Source organism: Varanus komodoensis, unplaced genomic scaffold (assembly GCF_004798865.1).
Source record: "Varanus komodoensis strain SLA01 unplaced genomic scaffold, ASM479886v1 scaffold6_2, whole genome shotgun sequence".
Lineage (NCBI taxonomy): Eukaryota > Metazoa > Chordata > Lepidosauria > Squamata > Varanidae > Varanus > Varanus komodoensis.
In genome coordinates, this window is record NW_025336346.1 from 5,791,434 (window position 1) to 5,809,184 (window position 17,751).

At 46.5% G+C, this 17,751-nt stretch overlaps 1 protein-coding gene across 1 annotated transcript; it reads left to right on the forward strand.

Annotated features, from left to right (window-relative positions):
* Positions 1–2,033: 2,033 nt before the first annotated feature.
* LOC123034066 (kelch-like protein 24) lies at positions 2,034–10,983 on the forward strand. Its single transcript, XM_044451137.1, has 4 exons — positions 2,034–2,118; positions 2,854–2,932; positions 6,376–6,603; positions 9,543–10,983. Exons 1-4 carry the CDS (start codon positions 2,034–2,036, stop codon positions 10,981–10,983), a joined length of 1,833 nt encoding a protein of 610 aa, XP_044307072.1.
* The last annotated feature ends 6,768 nt before the right edge of the window (positions 10,984–17,751 follow it).

The window sequence follows — 17,751 nt, forward strand, 5'->3', positions numbered from 1 at the left end:
TGGACCCAACCCCCTGCTGTTGCAGGACACCAGTTTACACCATCCCACTCAGATGGCTGCCCAGTTTCTTTTTGAATGTCTCTGGTGTGGGAGAGCCCACCACCTCTCTAGGTGGCTGGTTCCACTGTCATATTGCTCTGACAGTGAGGAAACTTTTACTGATATCTAGTCTGAATCTGGCCTCCTGTAACTTGATCCCATTATTATTTATTAATCATTATTAATTATTAATAATAAATATAATAATAATTCCATGTCCAGCACTCTGGGATCATAGAGAAGAGATCCTGGCCTTCTTTTTTGTGACCACATTTGAGGGACTTAAATCTCTCCCCAGTCTTCTCTTCTTGTGACTTCTGTCTCTCATTATAGGGCTTCCCAGATAATCCTTGTGGCGTTTCTGGTTTGTTTCTGCTATGGAGGCATCCTGAAAGAATTTCACCTCAGTTCAGGAGTGACTTTTTGCCTCATGTCTTCTGTGCTCCATTAGCTCTGTTGGTCCTTGGTCTCCAGCACCCCTAGTTGGCAACCTGGCAACTCAGCTCCAAGACTCCCCATATCCTGGTGGAGGGTGGTGGAGACACCCTGAGGGTATTAACACCTTGTGCTAACCCCCATGGAGACATGACCTGCAAGACCCCCCCTCCCGGCTTCCAGGACACAGAAGTGGCCAGGTCTCCTTTCCTTTTAAACACATGCATTCCATTATTTGAACCCCACTCATAAAGGTTAAACTTCCAGAAAGAGCTACATATAAAAGAGATTATGTTTCTGCACCTACCCCTTGATGATCAGGTCACCAACTCAGACCACAGTCTGGAAAAGGTGGCCCACAATATGCAAATAAGAAATGAGGAAGGTAAAAGACTAACAGCTGATTGGCTGATGCGAGTGTGTTTAAAGGCTTTTAGTCACAATGGGTGGGGTCTAGCTATCCTTTGGGAACTAGGGTTGTTCTTATGCTCTGCCCTTTGGCTTTTGCCACAATGGACTAAATTCTTTGGTTTTACCAGCAGCCAGAAACCCAAATCAGAACATCAAGCCCATTTCCTCCATGAAATTGTCTCATATTATGTGCTAAAATCTATATTGTATATCCCTAGGCCATTTTTTTCCTTTGTATTTCCTGTCCACTGGTTTTGGGGAAGCACTTCTGCATGAAGATTTGTTCCAGACCCTGTTGCAACCCAAAGTGGGTACCAAACACCAAATCCCTGTCTCAGGTACAAGCACCATTTTGAAGCCAGGGCTTGCTCTTAGAGTAGCTAGTTGAACTGAAGACCTATGGAACATCAGCTGGGAATAAATGGGTAGAAAAAGGAGGCAGGATCTATAAATTCAACCTTGGAAGTGTCACAGGTAACATGTCAGTTTTACTCTTGCTCCTAGAAAATAGAAAGTTGCCTTATTCCAAGTCATCTTGCCCAGTATTGTTTGCTCAGACAGGTCTCCTGGGTTTCAGGCACAGGACTTGTCCACCCCCTGTAGCCTAACTCTGTTTTCAAACTTGAGATGCCAGGGACTGAGCCCAAGATCTTCTGCATGTAAAGCACGTACTCTGCTGCTGAGCTATGCTCTCTGCCCTCTCTTGAGCTGCAAGGCTAGTTCAAGGGTTAGTAAAGAAAGAAAGCCCTCAATGAAGGCAGGACCCAGGGAATATTATCACTGTGCCATCAATTGTGCTCTGAAGAAAAGGGAAGAGATTAGGGTTGACTTCAAGGCTGTTATCAACATGGATTATCAATGGTCACCTCGCTCAGAATGGCAAGATGAGGCTTCAGTGAAAATCCTCCAAATTTCCAAGGTACTGTACAACAATGGGTCTCAGGATGTCAGAGTATGTGTGAGGATATTTGGCCTGAAGCTGGTATGTCCTGGTCCTCAAGATCCTCAATAAATGTGTATGTTAATTTACACAAGGCTGCTATTTATATCTTCTTGCTGATTGTAAGCTCTCTCTTCTGCCCTAGCAATGAGAGGCTGATGAGTATCAGAGAAGGAATCCTTCTTGCAGAGATTCTTAAACTTGGAATATGGAGACCAAAAAGGACCAGGAGAGTGCTGAAGAAGATGATATATATGTGAAGTTTAGTTCTTTCGGACATTACATGACTCAGGGTAAGTAAATTACAGAAGAGTAAGAGCTTTTTCTCATTAGCCGTACACAATCTACTTTCCCTGGTACTTTTATTTTTCCTCTGACAGTGGAAGCACTCCATTCATTGGTTACGGCATGCTTCAGACCCATGAATCTGCCTGTGGGGCTTCATCCTTATACAAATAACTAGACCTGATCTAGACTTTAGAGGTTGATTTACAAACATCTGGGATTTTCAGAACTACTCCCTATTAAAATGACACCTATATCAGGGAGTGACAGATATGTCCATTATCTCCATGAAGCTTATTAATTCCTGCTCTCAGCTGGAAGCCACCTCTCAGCCCCATGATGTAGGTACCATTCTCATATGCTGTGAGAGAACATTCTGTGTTCTAGAGTGCCATGATTTGGAAGTCATTTGAAGCTGCGGTGCCCTGGATTTGTGCCCTGAATGGCAATAGATCCCATCAGCACAGTGTCCTGTTGAAGTTACTCTTCTGGTCTTCATAGCAGAAGGAAAGTTGAAACAACAGACGAAATCCAAGGAGTTTCTCGCAAGGCCATTAATTTTCTAGTCCTAACTTGCATAGTATAGTGGAGTTGGTCTTAAAGTGCTCTCAGAACAGGATCAATGCTGGAAACAGGACCTCTGCATCAGCTCTTAGAGTCTCTGTGCATAATCACTCAGATGGGAACTTGTTTTTGGTCAAGGTCCAACCCACCGATTTGACTTTGTCTCCCCATCCTTACAGGTTTGAAGCGGCTCTATGAGACCCAGCAGCTCTGTGATGCCATCTTGGTAGCTGAAGGAAAGAATTTCCCTTGCCACAGGTGGGTTTCTGGCTTTTGCTGGTCTCCTAGCCTGCTGGGCAATACTGGCCTGACAAGCTAGGCTGCTATTGCTAGTCAGCAAATGAGTGCTTTGCCCAGAGTGGTGAAGTCGCATAAATGAGCACAGCAGAGCACCTGTCTCGGCATCGAGATGCTTCAGCTTGGGGGGCACCGTAGCTGCTGACACAGCGTGTAATAATCTTGGTCACAATGGCCCCACCGCATCACTTCCCCTAACAAGCCAGACTCGGATTCTTCTGCCAATCAGAGTTTCAGTTCTGTCATTCTTGTCTGACACAAGCTGTTTCCTTTTAAGATTAGGGTGGATTCTACACCAGATCATATGAGCAGAGGCTTATAGATACTGTGGTTTATAGCTAAGATGGATAAAATTGTCTGTGGTGTGGAGAAAGGAGATACAGAATTGTTTTCCACTCTTTCTTATACTACAGCCCAAGTTCACCCAATAAAATTTGACTGACAGAAGCGTCTGGTCAGACCAAATGAAGCATTTCTTCATTCAGCACATAATTATGGATTGCATTGTTCCCTAATATGTTGATGGCCTAGATGGTCTTAAAAGGGATCAGCCCCATCCGCAGAGGATAGATCTATCGATGGACAGGTTTCCAGACTTAGAGGACCTGGATCCTGGACACAGGGAATGGACAACATCAGGGAAGGGTTATTGTTATGTCCCCGAATCTAGTGCTTTCTAAATGTAATGGACTGCAAATTCCATAATTCCATACTGCCATTCCCAGTCCAGCCAATGAATCTAACAGTGGGAACGAGGTCTGAGGAGGCTTTATGTGACATTTCAGAACCCAGTGGAATGGCAGAGATTTAGACCCTAGATGTACAATCTAATTAGAAAAAGCTGAGAGTCCGTAGTCTTTGGGACACCTGAAACAGTGCAGTGCCATAGCCAGAGGAATGGTATGTGGGCCAATCATCCCATTTGGGTACTTGCTTATCTCTTCTGTGCTCAAGATTTCACCCATCCTTCTGCATCCCCACCCCACACATTTGGAAGTCAGAGCGAGAGAAAGAGAGATGGCCGGGCAGGGGGGCAGGAAAACAATTGAAGGATCTCTGACCTTGCAGAGGGTCCTGGAATACCCTCGTATCCTTCCTCCTACCTCCCTGCCTTCCTAGCCTTTGCCCCCATGACCGGCAGACCAAGGACCTCCTGTTCCCAGCAAGGACTCCTCCCTTTTGCTGCTGCACTGGACTCAGCATGCAGAAAGAAATGACAGGAGAGGAGAGGCCTGTTGCAAACTCCCAGAGCAGCAGGGGCAGAACAAGCCGGGGCAGGAAGTGCCACTACCTCATTGCTGCTGGCATCACAACCCCCCCTGCCCCTCCCCATGAATAGCAGGACACACTTCTGTGACAAAGTGGAGTTTGGTGGCAAGCTGAAAGCAGCAGTAACAGTGATGCATTTTCCATGTGCTGGGGAAAAGGCAGGAGAAGCAGCTAAAAGGTGTGGGATAACCATTGCAGGGGGACATCATGAAAATGCTCGCATACTTCAGTGGGTGAAGGACAATAAGCACACAACAAATGCCTCCTGAAGTTAAGCCGCCCCCCCCCCCACTTTTTGGGGGTGCAAACTGGCACTGGACAGAGTGAAGCAGAAAGGAACAACACTGCAAAATTGTGCAATTGGCATCTTCCTGGATCTTCATGTGAAGGCTGAAATCTTATACCCTCTAACCTGAAAGCAAGCCCCAGAGAAGTCAGGAAATTATTTATGGGGGCACATATATAAGATCCTGTTAGTAACAGCAAAGTATCGTGACTGCTGCTCATATGAAAAAACATGTATGGGAATATTTTAAGACCTTCATTTTCTAGGAAGCATGCAAAAAATATATTAGGACACAGAGATGCAAAGTCTGCTTGTAAGAATGAAACATTGTAATTAACATCATACTCGGCAGTAAATTAAGATGACTTACTCGTCAGAATTGCACCATTGTTCAGGAAACATATGAAAAAGTTTCAAAGGGAAGTTTGATACAAAACAGTAATTTAAAAGAACTTTTTCCCCTTTCTGGTTTAAAGTAGGATTTAATCATGGATCTAATCCACTCAGACCATCCAGCATGCTAAAATATCTTTGGGCTCCAGTGGCCTATTTGCACTTGGAATTTATCCCACCTTCATCCACCAGGTTAAATAGAGGCCAAATTAATTCAAGTTAATTTGAAACCTTTGCCCAGTATCCTGTTTCCAACATTGATCAATCAGATACCTCGAAGTGTTCACAAGAAGGCCACAAAGAGGGTGGCTTCTCCCTGTTTTTTTTTTGTCCCCCAGCGTCTGGTACTCTTCCAGCAGGGAGGTTTTCTGTTGATCTTCTGCCTCGTGAAACTGTGAACAGCTCAGTACTTCTGTCCATGTAAAAAATGCCTCTCTCATGCCCTATTTCTCCACCAACCTGACCAGCAACCTGTGGAGGACTGTTGCACTTATGAAGTGAAGCCAGATCAGATTCATCACCTACTTGAAAGCCCATGTCTTCCCTTGTTGATCTGCTTGGCACTGCTCCCCTCCTGGCAGATTGCTGCAGAAAGAAAATACTCAGTGACCCACTTTGCACAACCGTGGTGTGGTTAACAATCCATGGTTAACAAATACTCCATAGGCTATGGATGGGTTATATTGGGGTTACGGCTCCCACCAGCCAGACAATGAAGCATACCCCACAGGTTCAGAAGACATGGCAAGCTGCAGCAAAAAGGGTAATTAGAAAAATCCAGCCAGTGTGTGCAGTGGAGGAAATAAACAAGCATGGCTTCCCCCACTGTGATTGTGCGCAGTGGCCCAGTGCAAGCTGAAAGGACAAATTAACCTGGTTTAGTAGCAGTTTGCAGGAGATGCTGAGCATTTGCAGCTGCCTCCAAACAAGGGTAATTGAGAAAGCTGGATAGGGCGTCCTTGAGAGTTATTCCATTCTGAGCAGCTGACATTCCTGTTAGAGGGATCTTATCAAAACCCAGGGAGCTTAGGCCCTTTGTGCTTAACAGGAGATCAAGTTCCGCTTTGACAAAGTTGTTTCAGGACAGATTAAAGGTGGCACTTCCTCACACAGTGCATCCCCACAGTGAGGAATTCCCTTCTCTGAGATGCAGTGATGACACAATTCTGGATGGTTTTGACAAGAGCTTGGCCAAGTTCATGGAGGAGAAGACTACATGAATCGCTACTGATGGTTAAATGAGAGCTCCTTTATCAGAGGTCATATGCTTATGTACAGCAGGTGCCGAGGAACGTAGATGGGGGATGCTCTTGCATTCATGTCCTACTTGTGGGTTTCTCATAGCTGATATAGCGGCTTGGTCATGGTGTGAACAGAATCCTGGACGAGATGGACCCTTGGTCTGCTTGAGTAGGGCTCTTCTTATGGTCTTATTCTCTGCTGTCTCAATTTCTAGGGCACTGTTGGCTTCATTCAGCCCTTACTTCCATGCCATGTTCACCAGACCCTTCAGAGAATGCTGGGAAAGGCAAGTTGTGTTTGAAGAGATGGCCTCTTGCATCCTTCAGAAGATTCTTCATTATCTCTACACTGGGGAACTCTTGCTTACGCCAGAGACTGCTCAAGACCTCTTTACAGCAGCAAGTAGGCTGGTCATCCTCCCACTACAGGAGATTATCGGCAGGTAACACAGACAGGACTGGCTAAACTGGACCCTAGTTTGGAGCTGGAACTGCTTGGTTAGTGCAGGGGTGGGGAACCTGGTTCAGACCAAGGGCCAAATTCAATTTCAGGGAAGCTCTGGGATGGGAGGTGGGGGCGGGGGGTATTCCTGCAGTTGGTGGGGCCACAGGCAAAAGCAGTGGGGTGAAAGTCCTTAGGGTGGGACTAAAGTAGAAGAAATGCTTTAAGCATATGACAGCTTTCTAGCTAAGCCTCCAGAGAGGCATTTCAATATTATAGAATGTGGAGGGGTGTGACCATCTGGTGAGCCCAGGAGGCCTGGTTTTGGCCTCTGATGGTGAGGTTCTGCACCCTTTCGTTTAGGTAGATGTCCTTGAGAGAGGAAGCCACGAGTGCTGAATAGCCATAAGAGAAAAATGCTTCTAGAAAGTGCCCATGGAAGGGCATGGTGACTCCCACGACAATGGGTGGCGGGGGGTGGGGGGGGATCCATTGCAGCATTAATTTTGTAGACGTTCTCCTCGGTGCTCCATAGTGGTGAACCTATTTTGGGGGTGGAGTTCTGCACCACGGATAGCTCATCTAAAGCTCAAAGGCAAGCTGCAGTGGATCAGGAGCAGCCTGACAAAGGAATTACCAACGTCCCCTGAGAATGCCCATTTATTTAAACAAGTCTGCAATTGACAAGAAGCACTTGAGATACCAAGCAGCAGTCAGATATGTGTTTGAACCTAGCACCAATCTCTGGTGGGTGGAGTAGTCCGTGCTTGTTTTCTTTGCATGCATAAAGTAAGCTGGAATCTTCATTGCCATCTTGGATAAGGGAGACTTCTGCACCTTGGCATTTCTTGCTTGGCATTTCCTTTCACTTGGGCAGTACATATTTGACCTCTTCAAGCAAAGCCAGTAAAGAATGGCAAAACCCTTGCTTCAGGCAGGACTATCTCAGTTCGGGGGTTTCACAAGGGATGTTAGTATCCAAAAATGGCACCACTGCCTATGAATGAAATTCATTTCAAGGCAATCACTGGGGAAGCTCCACCACCTCATAGCAGTTTATTGGCAGCCAAATGCCTCCTTGCAGCTGAGAGGATTTTCCCAATGAAAGTGGGGAATCAGGAAGAATGGACATTAAATGCACAGAGACCCTTTCTTTTGCCTCTAGCCCCAGGTCTTCTCTACGTGAGTCATTTACAGTGCACGCTTGATTTCCCCATGCACAGTAATTGGGCAGGTGCTTTCCATGATGTCTCCATCCTCCAGGGCCTTTCTCGTGCTTCCCAAGCATGTCTACAGCATTTTTTAAGAGTAAGGAAAGGGAGGTATTATTTTGAAATGGTGTTACAAACTAGAACAAGAAGCTTCTGCACTTTTTCAGTGCCATTATGCCACAGCGCCACCTTGTGGTTATTTAATGGAACATATAAACAAGCCAAGAAAGAAAAAAAACCTATGGTAGGGACCATCATTAATCCTGCAAAGAATTCAGAACTGGAAGCGGTGGATTAAAAGCCTGATTTAGAGAAGCCCTCACCCTCCCAAAAATGCTAAATAGCATGGGAATTCTCCTCAGTTCTCTGGCCCAACTCTTATCTTTCTGGCATATTTCATTCCCAATGTTCCTTGGAGGCCCTTTATTCATTCACAGATTGTTATTTATTCCTTATTCACTCTCATGCCCAATCTTTGCTTAGGCTGGCTTGCTTCAGCCGTTTTCCTTCCAAGCCCTGACCAGCTACTCCCCAAGCCCCCTTTCCCTTCCTCATTTCCAATTCCTCATCCCCTTTATACTCCCCCCCCACCAAAGAACTTGGATTCTTAAGATCCATTCATTCACTTAGTCCCATGAACTCCATGAGGCAATGCATGTCCACTTTCTTGCTCCTTCAAACAGGGGTGCAGAACATTGTGGCCCTCAGCACCACATGTGCAGTTGGCTGGCAGGGCAGAGGATGCCCTCTCACAGGAATGCACAAGCATGCTCTCACACACACACTCACACATGCATGTACCCCCCCCACACACACACACAACTATCCCCTCCTTTGCAAGGTCCCACAGAGACAGTGAAATCAGGCACTGGAGGGCAAGGCAGCTCTCAGCCACATCGCCTTTCTCAGCGACCCCGACACAGACCACTCTCGCCTCACTGCTGGCAGGAAAGGGGGCATCTGTGTGGTCATCTGTGGGGATTTGCCAGTAGCTGGGGCCACGGGGTCATAATTACAGCTCTGGGGGTTGCATGAGGCACACAACCATGGGCTGAACACCCAGGCTTCGAAGAATAAGCTGAGGCAGAGAAAGAAAGGTTCATACCACCCAGAGGATGTCTGGAGGCAGATATAAAGAACTCTGAGTTCACCTGAGCCCTCATACTGCATATTTTTCAAACCCGCTTTGCAAACCCATCTTAGAAATCATGGTTTGGTCTCTGGGGCAGGCAGAAATGGCCAGAGGACAGGCCAGTGGGCAGAGAATGAAGAAGAAGGGTTACATCCAGATTTAACATAGACTGATTGACTTGGCACAACTTGACTTCCTGCCCCCTCCTTCCCGGGGAAACACCTCCCACCTTTGAGAAGGTTCCCATGGTGAGGAGACTGGGTGAGTGGGGAACCAAGCTGTGATGTGGGAAGAGAAGCATAGAAACAGAGTGAGTCAGATGGGGTCTCCCGGGCCATCTAGTCTGACCCCCAGCTTCAGCTGGCTCTGCTCATGACATGTCTACCATGTGCATGTCCAGCTGATCCTTGAACACCCTCACCACTGGGGCTTCAACCACCTCCCCCAAAGGATCCTCCAAAATTAGGCAGAGCAATCTGATATGAGCAGAGTCCTTCCTCACGCAGAAGATTCAACCAAAGACTCCTTCCAGCACTGCAAAGCAAAATTCCTCAGCAGTTTCCCATTAACCTTCCTTTCTTTTCTTGTTCTTGTCAGATTCCTTGCTGACAGCATTTCTATGGACAGCTGCCTAGGGATTTATGCTCTGGCCTATGCTCACAACCACCAAGCTTTACTTCGTGTGGCTACACACCACATCACCTTAAACTTTGAGTCCCTTTCTGAACATGACGCATTCCCGGAACTGGACCTTAGTACAGTGATCAGCATCCTGTCCTCAGACAAGCTCCTGGTGTCTTCCGAGTTGACTGTCTACCATGCTGTGCAGCACTGGGTGAGGTCTCAACCAGCCACGCATTTCTCACTGATCAAGACGCTGCTGGGACAGGTCCGCCTCCCCCTTCTAACATCCGAGGAGATCATGACCGTCCAGAAGGACATCCTCGCAGAATACGGGCATGCTCACCTGCAGTGGGAGCAGCTTGATGGAGCAGGGAGGCTGCTGAGGAGCGGAGGTCTCAGGCACGGCATGTATGATGACTGGATCGTCAGCCTGGGCCTCTTCGTAAGCAACATGCAAGGCGGAGTTGTTGAGCGCCTGAAGACTCACTTCTTGGGGTTCAACCTACAGACAGAAAGTTGGGAGGAGATCCCACCCTTGATGTATCTCGACTCCTCCGGCTTCCTGTCCGTGGGGCACAAACTCTACGTCTCGGGGGGCCAAAGGCTCAATGGCTCTGTCTTGGGCAATTTGCACGAGTTTGATGCCCTCACAGGCCAGTGGGTTCAGCTGCCTTCCATGTCTGTCCCCAGGCGAGAACACGGCTTTCTAGCCTGTAAGCAGAAACTGTACGCCCTGGGAGGGCGCAGTGGCCGGAGTGTGCTTGATTCTGCAGAGAGCTTTGACCTGGTGCGAGAGTCTTGGTCGCCCATTGCCAGCCTGCCATTTGCAGTGAGCCATTTTGCTTCGGCCACACTGAAGAACCAGTTGTACCTGATCGGGGGGTTCTCACATACCAGGTCAAGTGGCCTTGCTCACCGGGGCATCCTGATCTATGACACGGGCCTCAATGTGTGGAATCAGGTGCCTCTGGCCTTCCAGTGCTACAAGTCCACTGCGGTGGCCATGAACAACGGGATCTTTGTCATTGGCGGGTTGGTGGAGGAAAGCAGCTGCCGGGAGACCCCCGGCACCGTCATCCGGGCTCTGATCTCCGGCACGCATAAGTGCTTTTTCCTCAGCAAGGACGGCACAGTGAGCCACGACGTCTTCATCCCAGAACTTCCCATCCTGGTCTTGCCGCCCTGTGCTGTGCAGTGGCAGAGAAGGATTCACGTGCTGGTAGGGAACACCATTTACCAGTGGAAGCCTGGAGAACGGAGCTGGACCAGGAGCCGAAAGAATGCTCCCAGCACAAGAGTGACATTCTTAACCGTCATTAATGGGGTGACACTGAGGGTACCCAAGAAAACTCTGCAGCCCCTCTTGCGAGAAGCCTCGGCAGCCTTGACAGCAGTTTGGGTGGCTGACAAGTAACGATCTTACTACTGGAACTGTCCAAGCCCCCTGGCTCAATCCCTTGGTGTCGCCTTGTGTCCCACAGGTCGAATTCTACTCTCCCACCACTCCCTTTAATATGATCTGTGCTAATTTCTTTAGCAGAAGGAAACAATTCCATGGGTTCCTCTTAAATGCACATGAGGCAGGAGGAGGTCTATGGCCCAGACAAGCAACCTGCCTGCTGAATAAACTCCATTACTACCACCAGTGTATTTTACTTACCACAGAGTTGTTCTGGATGCTGAGAGTGACAGAAAGGCAAGAGGGCTATATGAGCAGATAACCTTCCTTGGAAAGAGGGAGGGGGGTTTCCTGTATTTGGCCCAGGGTTCAGAGCCACCTCTGAGCTCTGTTGACAGAAGGGACTAGAAGAGGCAAGGGAGGCAAACTTGCCCAACAGTCACAACCAGACTGCTGCTTGCTCTTGAGAAAGTGGGTAGCTATTTATGGAAGAGACAGCAACAGTATGGCTATTCTCCTTACACCGCCTACCTCTTTTGCTAAGGTATCTGGTACAGATCAGCATTCTCAGGTTCTGCACCGATACATTCATTTTAGAAAATGTACACAGATGGGTTGCGGAGGTCCAGGTGGTATTAGAGGATTCCTTTCTGTTTTGTGTGAGCCGCCTGGACATAAATGCTCAAGGGTACGGGAGTTGTAGCCCAGCAGATGTGGAGGACATCAGGCTGGGAAAGGCTCTCTTATTCCTCTGTTTCGTTTTGTCTGCCTCTCTGCCCCAATGAAAGGAGCAATCTTATGGATGTTTGAATGGAAAAAGACCTATAAACAGAAAAGGCATGGCTGGCTGGGGCAAGCTGGGAGTTGTAGACCTTTTTTGCTGTCTAAACATGCAAAGGATTGTGACCCGAGTGGCCTTCCCCTTTCCCCCATCTCCTTTTTGTTGGACTGCTGTAGACTCACTCCTTTTGCTTTCTTCTCTCCCTGCTCCTCTGTGCCTTGTTCTGCATCCTCCACCCTGTATTCCCAAAGGCCTCTCGCTCGGTTGCCAACAAGACACTTCCTCTTCTCCTCAAAGTGTACTTCTTCCACAAAATATTTCAGAATCTCCACAGTCTTATATTTCCAGTGCCAACTGTCATCAAAGCAATATCTGAAGTATTTGTGAGTAATTTTATTTCCAGCTCACTCCCATTCACGTCTCACGAATACTCAGAAGTAAGGTCCACTGGGTTCTTTGGCAGGGTTTCTTCCAAAATAAGGTTAAACCAAAGTCTTTTTATGATTAATGTTCTTCTTCATTTCTTTGTTAGTGGTAAAATTGTTACTTTGTACACCCAGCATGCTCATCCTAACACAATTATGTCCCTTAATGTTATAGGAAGCTATCTGGGTAAATGCTTGGTTTCAGCCGTTTTGCAGTTTCTTTTAAAAATGTCCACAATTCTGGTTGGATCTGGATTCTGCCTTCTGTGGAGTGGAGGGTACTGCTAATGTAAATTCTCCTGCACAATTTTGGGGAATCTCCTCTCCCTCCACAACACAGCTCACCCTATTGAGCAGTCTTTTGTGAAGCATTTCTGGGAGCTAGAGGGGCTGCCCTGGGAAGGACGGGACAGGGAAGTCTACTTCTGCCAATGCATCTGAGCCAGCTGAAATCTGTGTCCATCGCTGGGCCTGCAGACCATCGTCCCATATCCCCCCATCACCCTTCGATGTCAGTGGGCCCCGGCCTTGGCGGGAAGAAGATCGTATTCAAGGCAGGTTGCACTCTGGAATCAGTGACTGGGATTCCAGCCTGAAATGCTTCGGTGCTCGTCTTTGCTCTCCCAAGCTCTTCCTGTGGGATTCTCCTGCCTACCAACTAGAAGCCTTTCTGAGACAGGGCCAGTCATTCCACTGCATCACAGCTCAATGCATGTGAACAGGATGGGCCTCTGACCACACTCCCCAGACCACTCAGCTGTACAAAAACTAATAACTCTGCCCATCTGAAAACTGGAGCAGGAGTTAATTACACTCAATTACATATGCCCAGCAAAGCACCTGCCCCCCCCCCCCACAGAGAGCAGACTGCAGGTAGGCAGGTGAGTGCCGAAATGGCCTGCTCTTGTCCCTTTGATTCCAAGCTTGCCTCTCTGCACCGGCTTTGGCATTTTATCCCTCTTCCTCCCACCAGTCTCCCCAATGACTCCCTCACAAAGGAAATGGCGCACGGCCACGGCAGAAACCCTTAACAATGTAAACTGAAATCTTGGCTAACAACCATAACCCCACTTGCCTGCCTTAGTGGCTGAGAACGCGATTCCCCAGGAGAGAGGCCACAATGCATCCCCAAATGTTCTATTGCTCGGCTTTATGCCGCCACCTGCGTAGCAGGGTAATGGCCACCTGCTCACCCCTTCAGCTATATAAAACACACCCGCATCAAGCTGCTCTGCAGTGGCCTCTCTCTTTATGGGAGCGAGAGAGACAAAACCGCGGCGAGGGAGGCCATCAGCTTGGGGAGAGAATTAAAGGTGGCAGCAACCCAATTCGGAAGCTCAATGGGGTGCACGGAACCACTTTTTGAAAAATGTGAGCAAGCATGACACGCTGCTGGAATACATGCGCTCTCTCCCACTCCAGACTGCCCTCTTCTCATAGCAAAGCATGCAAACAGAGTGGATGCATCTGCTGTTGAATATATTCAAAACATGGGATGTGGGTTTCTGCTTTGCAAAATCTGGGATGTTCATCTGAGACTCCCTCTATCACCTTAATGGATTGTTTCATCCAGCAGAGGTCAATATCGCCATGCAGAGGTTGGCGCTGGGGAGCTGGAATTCAACTCGTTTGCCTGAGATCTCGGAGCGCACAGGCTGGCCCTGCATTCTCACCCTTAAACACGCATTGTGATGGTTCTCTGACTGCTCCACCAAGATCATCGTGTTGTCACTCCGTGGTTTGCGGGGATGGAGTGATCTTACGATTTGCAAATTGGACAGTCTGTTCAACATGCATTCAACAGTCTCTAAAACTGAAGAGCCAGCCAAAGGGTTCACCGTGGGATAAATGACTACATGGATTGGCCATATAGTTTAGGCTGGATAGAAAAGCATAGGGGAAACTGAGCAGGGTCAGGCAAAGAGACAAATGTTGTAATGATACAAACTTCAGTAAAGAGATGCAATTCCCCCAGGAGGTTAAATAACTCACTGATAAAGCAAACAAGCAAGTGCAACAACCAGGGGGTTCCTTTCCTCCCATTATTACTGCTTGCATAGTTCTGATTGGCTGCCCTTTATTTGAAGGCCCAGAACTGCCTGAGCTCACCAAAACGTATCTGATCAAGATGTAGAACAAATTGATAATGATTTTAAGATCCACATGCTTTCAAATAGGAGGAAAGAACACAATGGCATATAGTGATGTTCTATGGAATATGAATATAAGAACTGTGCCAGATCAGACCAAAGGCTTATGTAGCCCTACATCTGTTTCCCCCCACCATACTTCCTAAGGTCCATAGGATTGCTCTGCCTGGAGACCTTGATGAAGGATCCAGACGATAAGCACAGAGTTTAAAAGAAATAAAATAAGATGCTCTCAATACTCGAGCATTTCTAAAGAAACTATTGTTCATATCTCAAATTCCAGAAATATAAGAACTGAGTTTCCTTTTCCTTCAGCAAATGTATAGTTATTATCCTTTCAAAATCTAATTTAGTAGGTTTGCATTCTCATACAAGGTGTATTCAATATTCTTTAAGCCAATCCTCTATAGAAACAATGTTGGTTTTTCATTTAGACACTGTCTCAGTTCAACTAATTCCCTAACCTCTTTTCACACATCCTTGTTGGCAAAACCCAAAAGAACAATCAAATGATTTAAGTGAATGTTATAACCCATCATGTTCCTAATTACTACAATGGCTTCTTGTCAAACAGGCAAAGTTGGTAAATAGCTGGAACCTAATTAAAGTAGTCAACTCTCACTTCTTTTATTCAGTGAGCAACTAAAACAGTCAAGGAGCCACCGGTCTCAGATATAGCTATACTATACTACATTGCTTTTGCTCTGGGCAACCCTGCCTAGTGAGAGCGAGTATAGCATTTGAATCAAGACAGGCTTCTTCACCCAGCTCATAGTTAAACTGTGAAATTCACTCCACAAGATGTTGTGATGGCCACCAATTTGGTCAACTTTAAAAGGGAATTGGACAAATTCATGGAGGCTATCCTGATGGCTCTGTGATACCTCCAGTATCAAGTATCCATCTACAGCAGTTGCTAAGGAACATAGGTAGGAGGGTGCTGTTGCATGCCTGTCCTGCTTGTGGATTCCCCATGGGCAGCTTGTTGGAGTAGATGGACCTTGGTCTAATCCAAGGATCTTCTTACATCCCTGTGACATCCCTGTTTTGCATTTCACCTCTGCCATGAACTTACTAGCTGTCTGTGAGAAGATACAAGCCCTGCTGGATCAGACCAAAGGACTATCTATTTCAGCATTCAGTTCTCTCAGCAGCTTACCAGGTGCCTCAGTGGGAAGCCCATGAGTAGGACAGGAATGCAATCATCTCCTCCTCCTCGTGTTCCTCAGCAAGTGGCACTGGCAGTCCTTTTGCCTTGGATCCTGGAGTGATGCACCAACCACTCTTAGCCCAGCCACAGGCAGGCTGCAGAGGAAGCGGCAACTGGCCGGAAAGCTTTCCTAGTTGGATTGACTTGAATGGACAAGATCCGAAATACCTTGCAGAACAACCATGCTCCTTGTTCCTGTAAAGAACACAAGAAGAGACCTGCTGTCTCAAACCAAAAGCCTACCCAATTCAGCCTTGTGTTTCCACAGGGGATAATCCTCTGCCTCAAGGGAAACCCACAAGCTGGATGGGAAGGCAATAACACCCTGCCCCTTGTGATCTCCAATAACTAGGAATCAGGAATGTGCTGCTTTTGATAGTAAAGGTATTCTATAGGAACCCTGACCTAGCCAACAATGGCCATCCCCTTCAGAATTTTGTCAAATTCCCTTTTAAAGCCATTCTAGTTGGTGGTCATCACTACATTGTGCAACTGCATGTACTTCCTTTTATCTCTCCTGAAACTCCCATCACTCAACTTCATTAGTTGACCCAGGTTCTAGTATTAGGAGAAAAGAGGAAAAACCTCTCCCTGTCCTGCTTCTTCAATCCATGCATAACATAATACATCTCTCTCATTTGTCTCCTGCTAGCAAAAGCCCCGACAAGCTTAGCAATTCATCACAGGGGTCTTGTTCCAGTCCCTTGATCTTTTTCATTGCTCTTTCCTGCACCAAATGTGGCCCTAGAATTTCATTTTTGAGGAACTGTGGCCAGTGTGCAGTATTTAAAATATAGTTACATTATTGATTTGTACAAAGGCGTTCTAGAATTGGACCTGGTTTTTATCTCACCTTCTAAAGAGATTAAATGGTGGGAATGTAAGAAAGACTTCATTTAAGATAGCATTGAGGTTATGGAACCCCTTCCTGAATGAAGTTGAATTAGTCTCATCTCTGATGACTTTTAGGCAGGCAGTAAAGACATGTTAATTTTCTGTTGTGTTTGTGAAGTTTTAATGTTTCTGCATTCTTTGGTTTTTAAAAGAATGGTTCTAATTTTGTTAAAATGCCTAACAATGTCCCACAGCAGAACCCTCTGCATATCTACTCAAGAGTAAGCCTTGTATAATTCAATGGGACTTACAGCTGAGTAGGTATCAGATTGCAGCCTCAGTGATGATATCGTTAGAATTGAAACCATTCTGGAGGTCTTTGTTAGGACGAAAACTAGAAACGTTTTATAAATGAATAAATGATGTATGCAATGCACTGGCAACTTATTATTATTATTGACAGATGTCTAGCATCTAAGATCTTGTACCATTTTCAACAATGAGCAGTTCCTACAGAAGATGTAATTCCATGTGCTCCTCCAGGTCTTTTTCAGTGAATGCATCACAAATGAGTAATCTGCTGTCACTGGCTTTTCCTCTTTATTCAGCATACACAAAGAAGGGGGAAGAGGCCTTTATTGTTCTGTTTTATAAAGTGTCCCCAAACTCTTGGGATCAACAGAGAGTCAACCCCTGCATTATGTATTGGGGATGCTCCAATGCCATGGCAACCAAGAGGCCAGGAGTCTGGAAATTAATTCCATTTTCACCCAGTAAATGAGAGCTGGAGGCTAGGGTGTATTCGTTTATATACATACAAATGTATACCTGTCTGGGTGCTTATGTACAGAGTTGTGAATACATGTATACACCATGTCACAAGTGCTCATAGAAATGTGCACAAAAACCAGAGGTGGATATACTACTGTGATGCAAACATGCAACTGTGCACACATGCACCCACTCAGGAAACGAAATGAGCAGAGTGCTAAGAAAATCCATAAATCAAATGTGAGCATTAATTTCCTTGGACAAACCCTCACATTCAAATTTATATCCCTTGAGTACCTCAGTGAACTCTGACTTGGAATAATTTGCTTCATTTACATTTTAATGTAGGCAAAACTTTGACTTTGATTAGTTCAATTGCATTGTTCAGAATTGAACTAATGAAAGTCAAAATGTGATTCTGAACCAAGCAAAGGTTATAACGCCGGTGCAAACCTCGCACCGCCTCAGATGGACTCAGTGTTTCAAGTGCACAGTATTCATCCGAGGGTCCAAAACAAACTCCTGCCTCAAAAGACTGTCTGCTGTTCCAGAGGACTAGGATCCGGCCTTCCAGCTTTCTGGGTATATCATTCCCAAGATTCTATCATACGA

Bases quoted from the DNA above. Each gene is read 5' to 3' on its own strand.
- LOC123034066 (XM_044451137.1), top strand. From the start codon at position 2,034: ATGGAGACCAAAAAGGACCAGGAGAGTGCTGAAGAAGATGATATATAT. The intron at 2,119-2,853 runs GTAAGTAAATTA...CCATCCTTACAG, and splicing joins CGGACATTACATGACTCAGG to GTTTGAAGCGGCTCTATGAG. The intron at 6,604-9,542 runs GTAACACAGACA...TGTTCTTGTCAG, and splicing joins CTACAGGAGATTATCGGCAG to ATTCCTTGCTGACAGCATTT.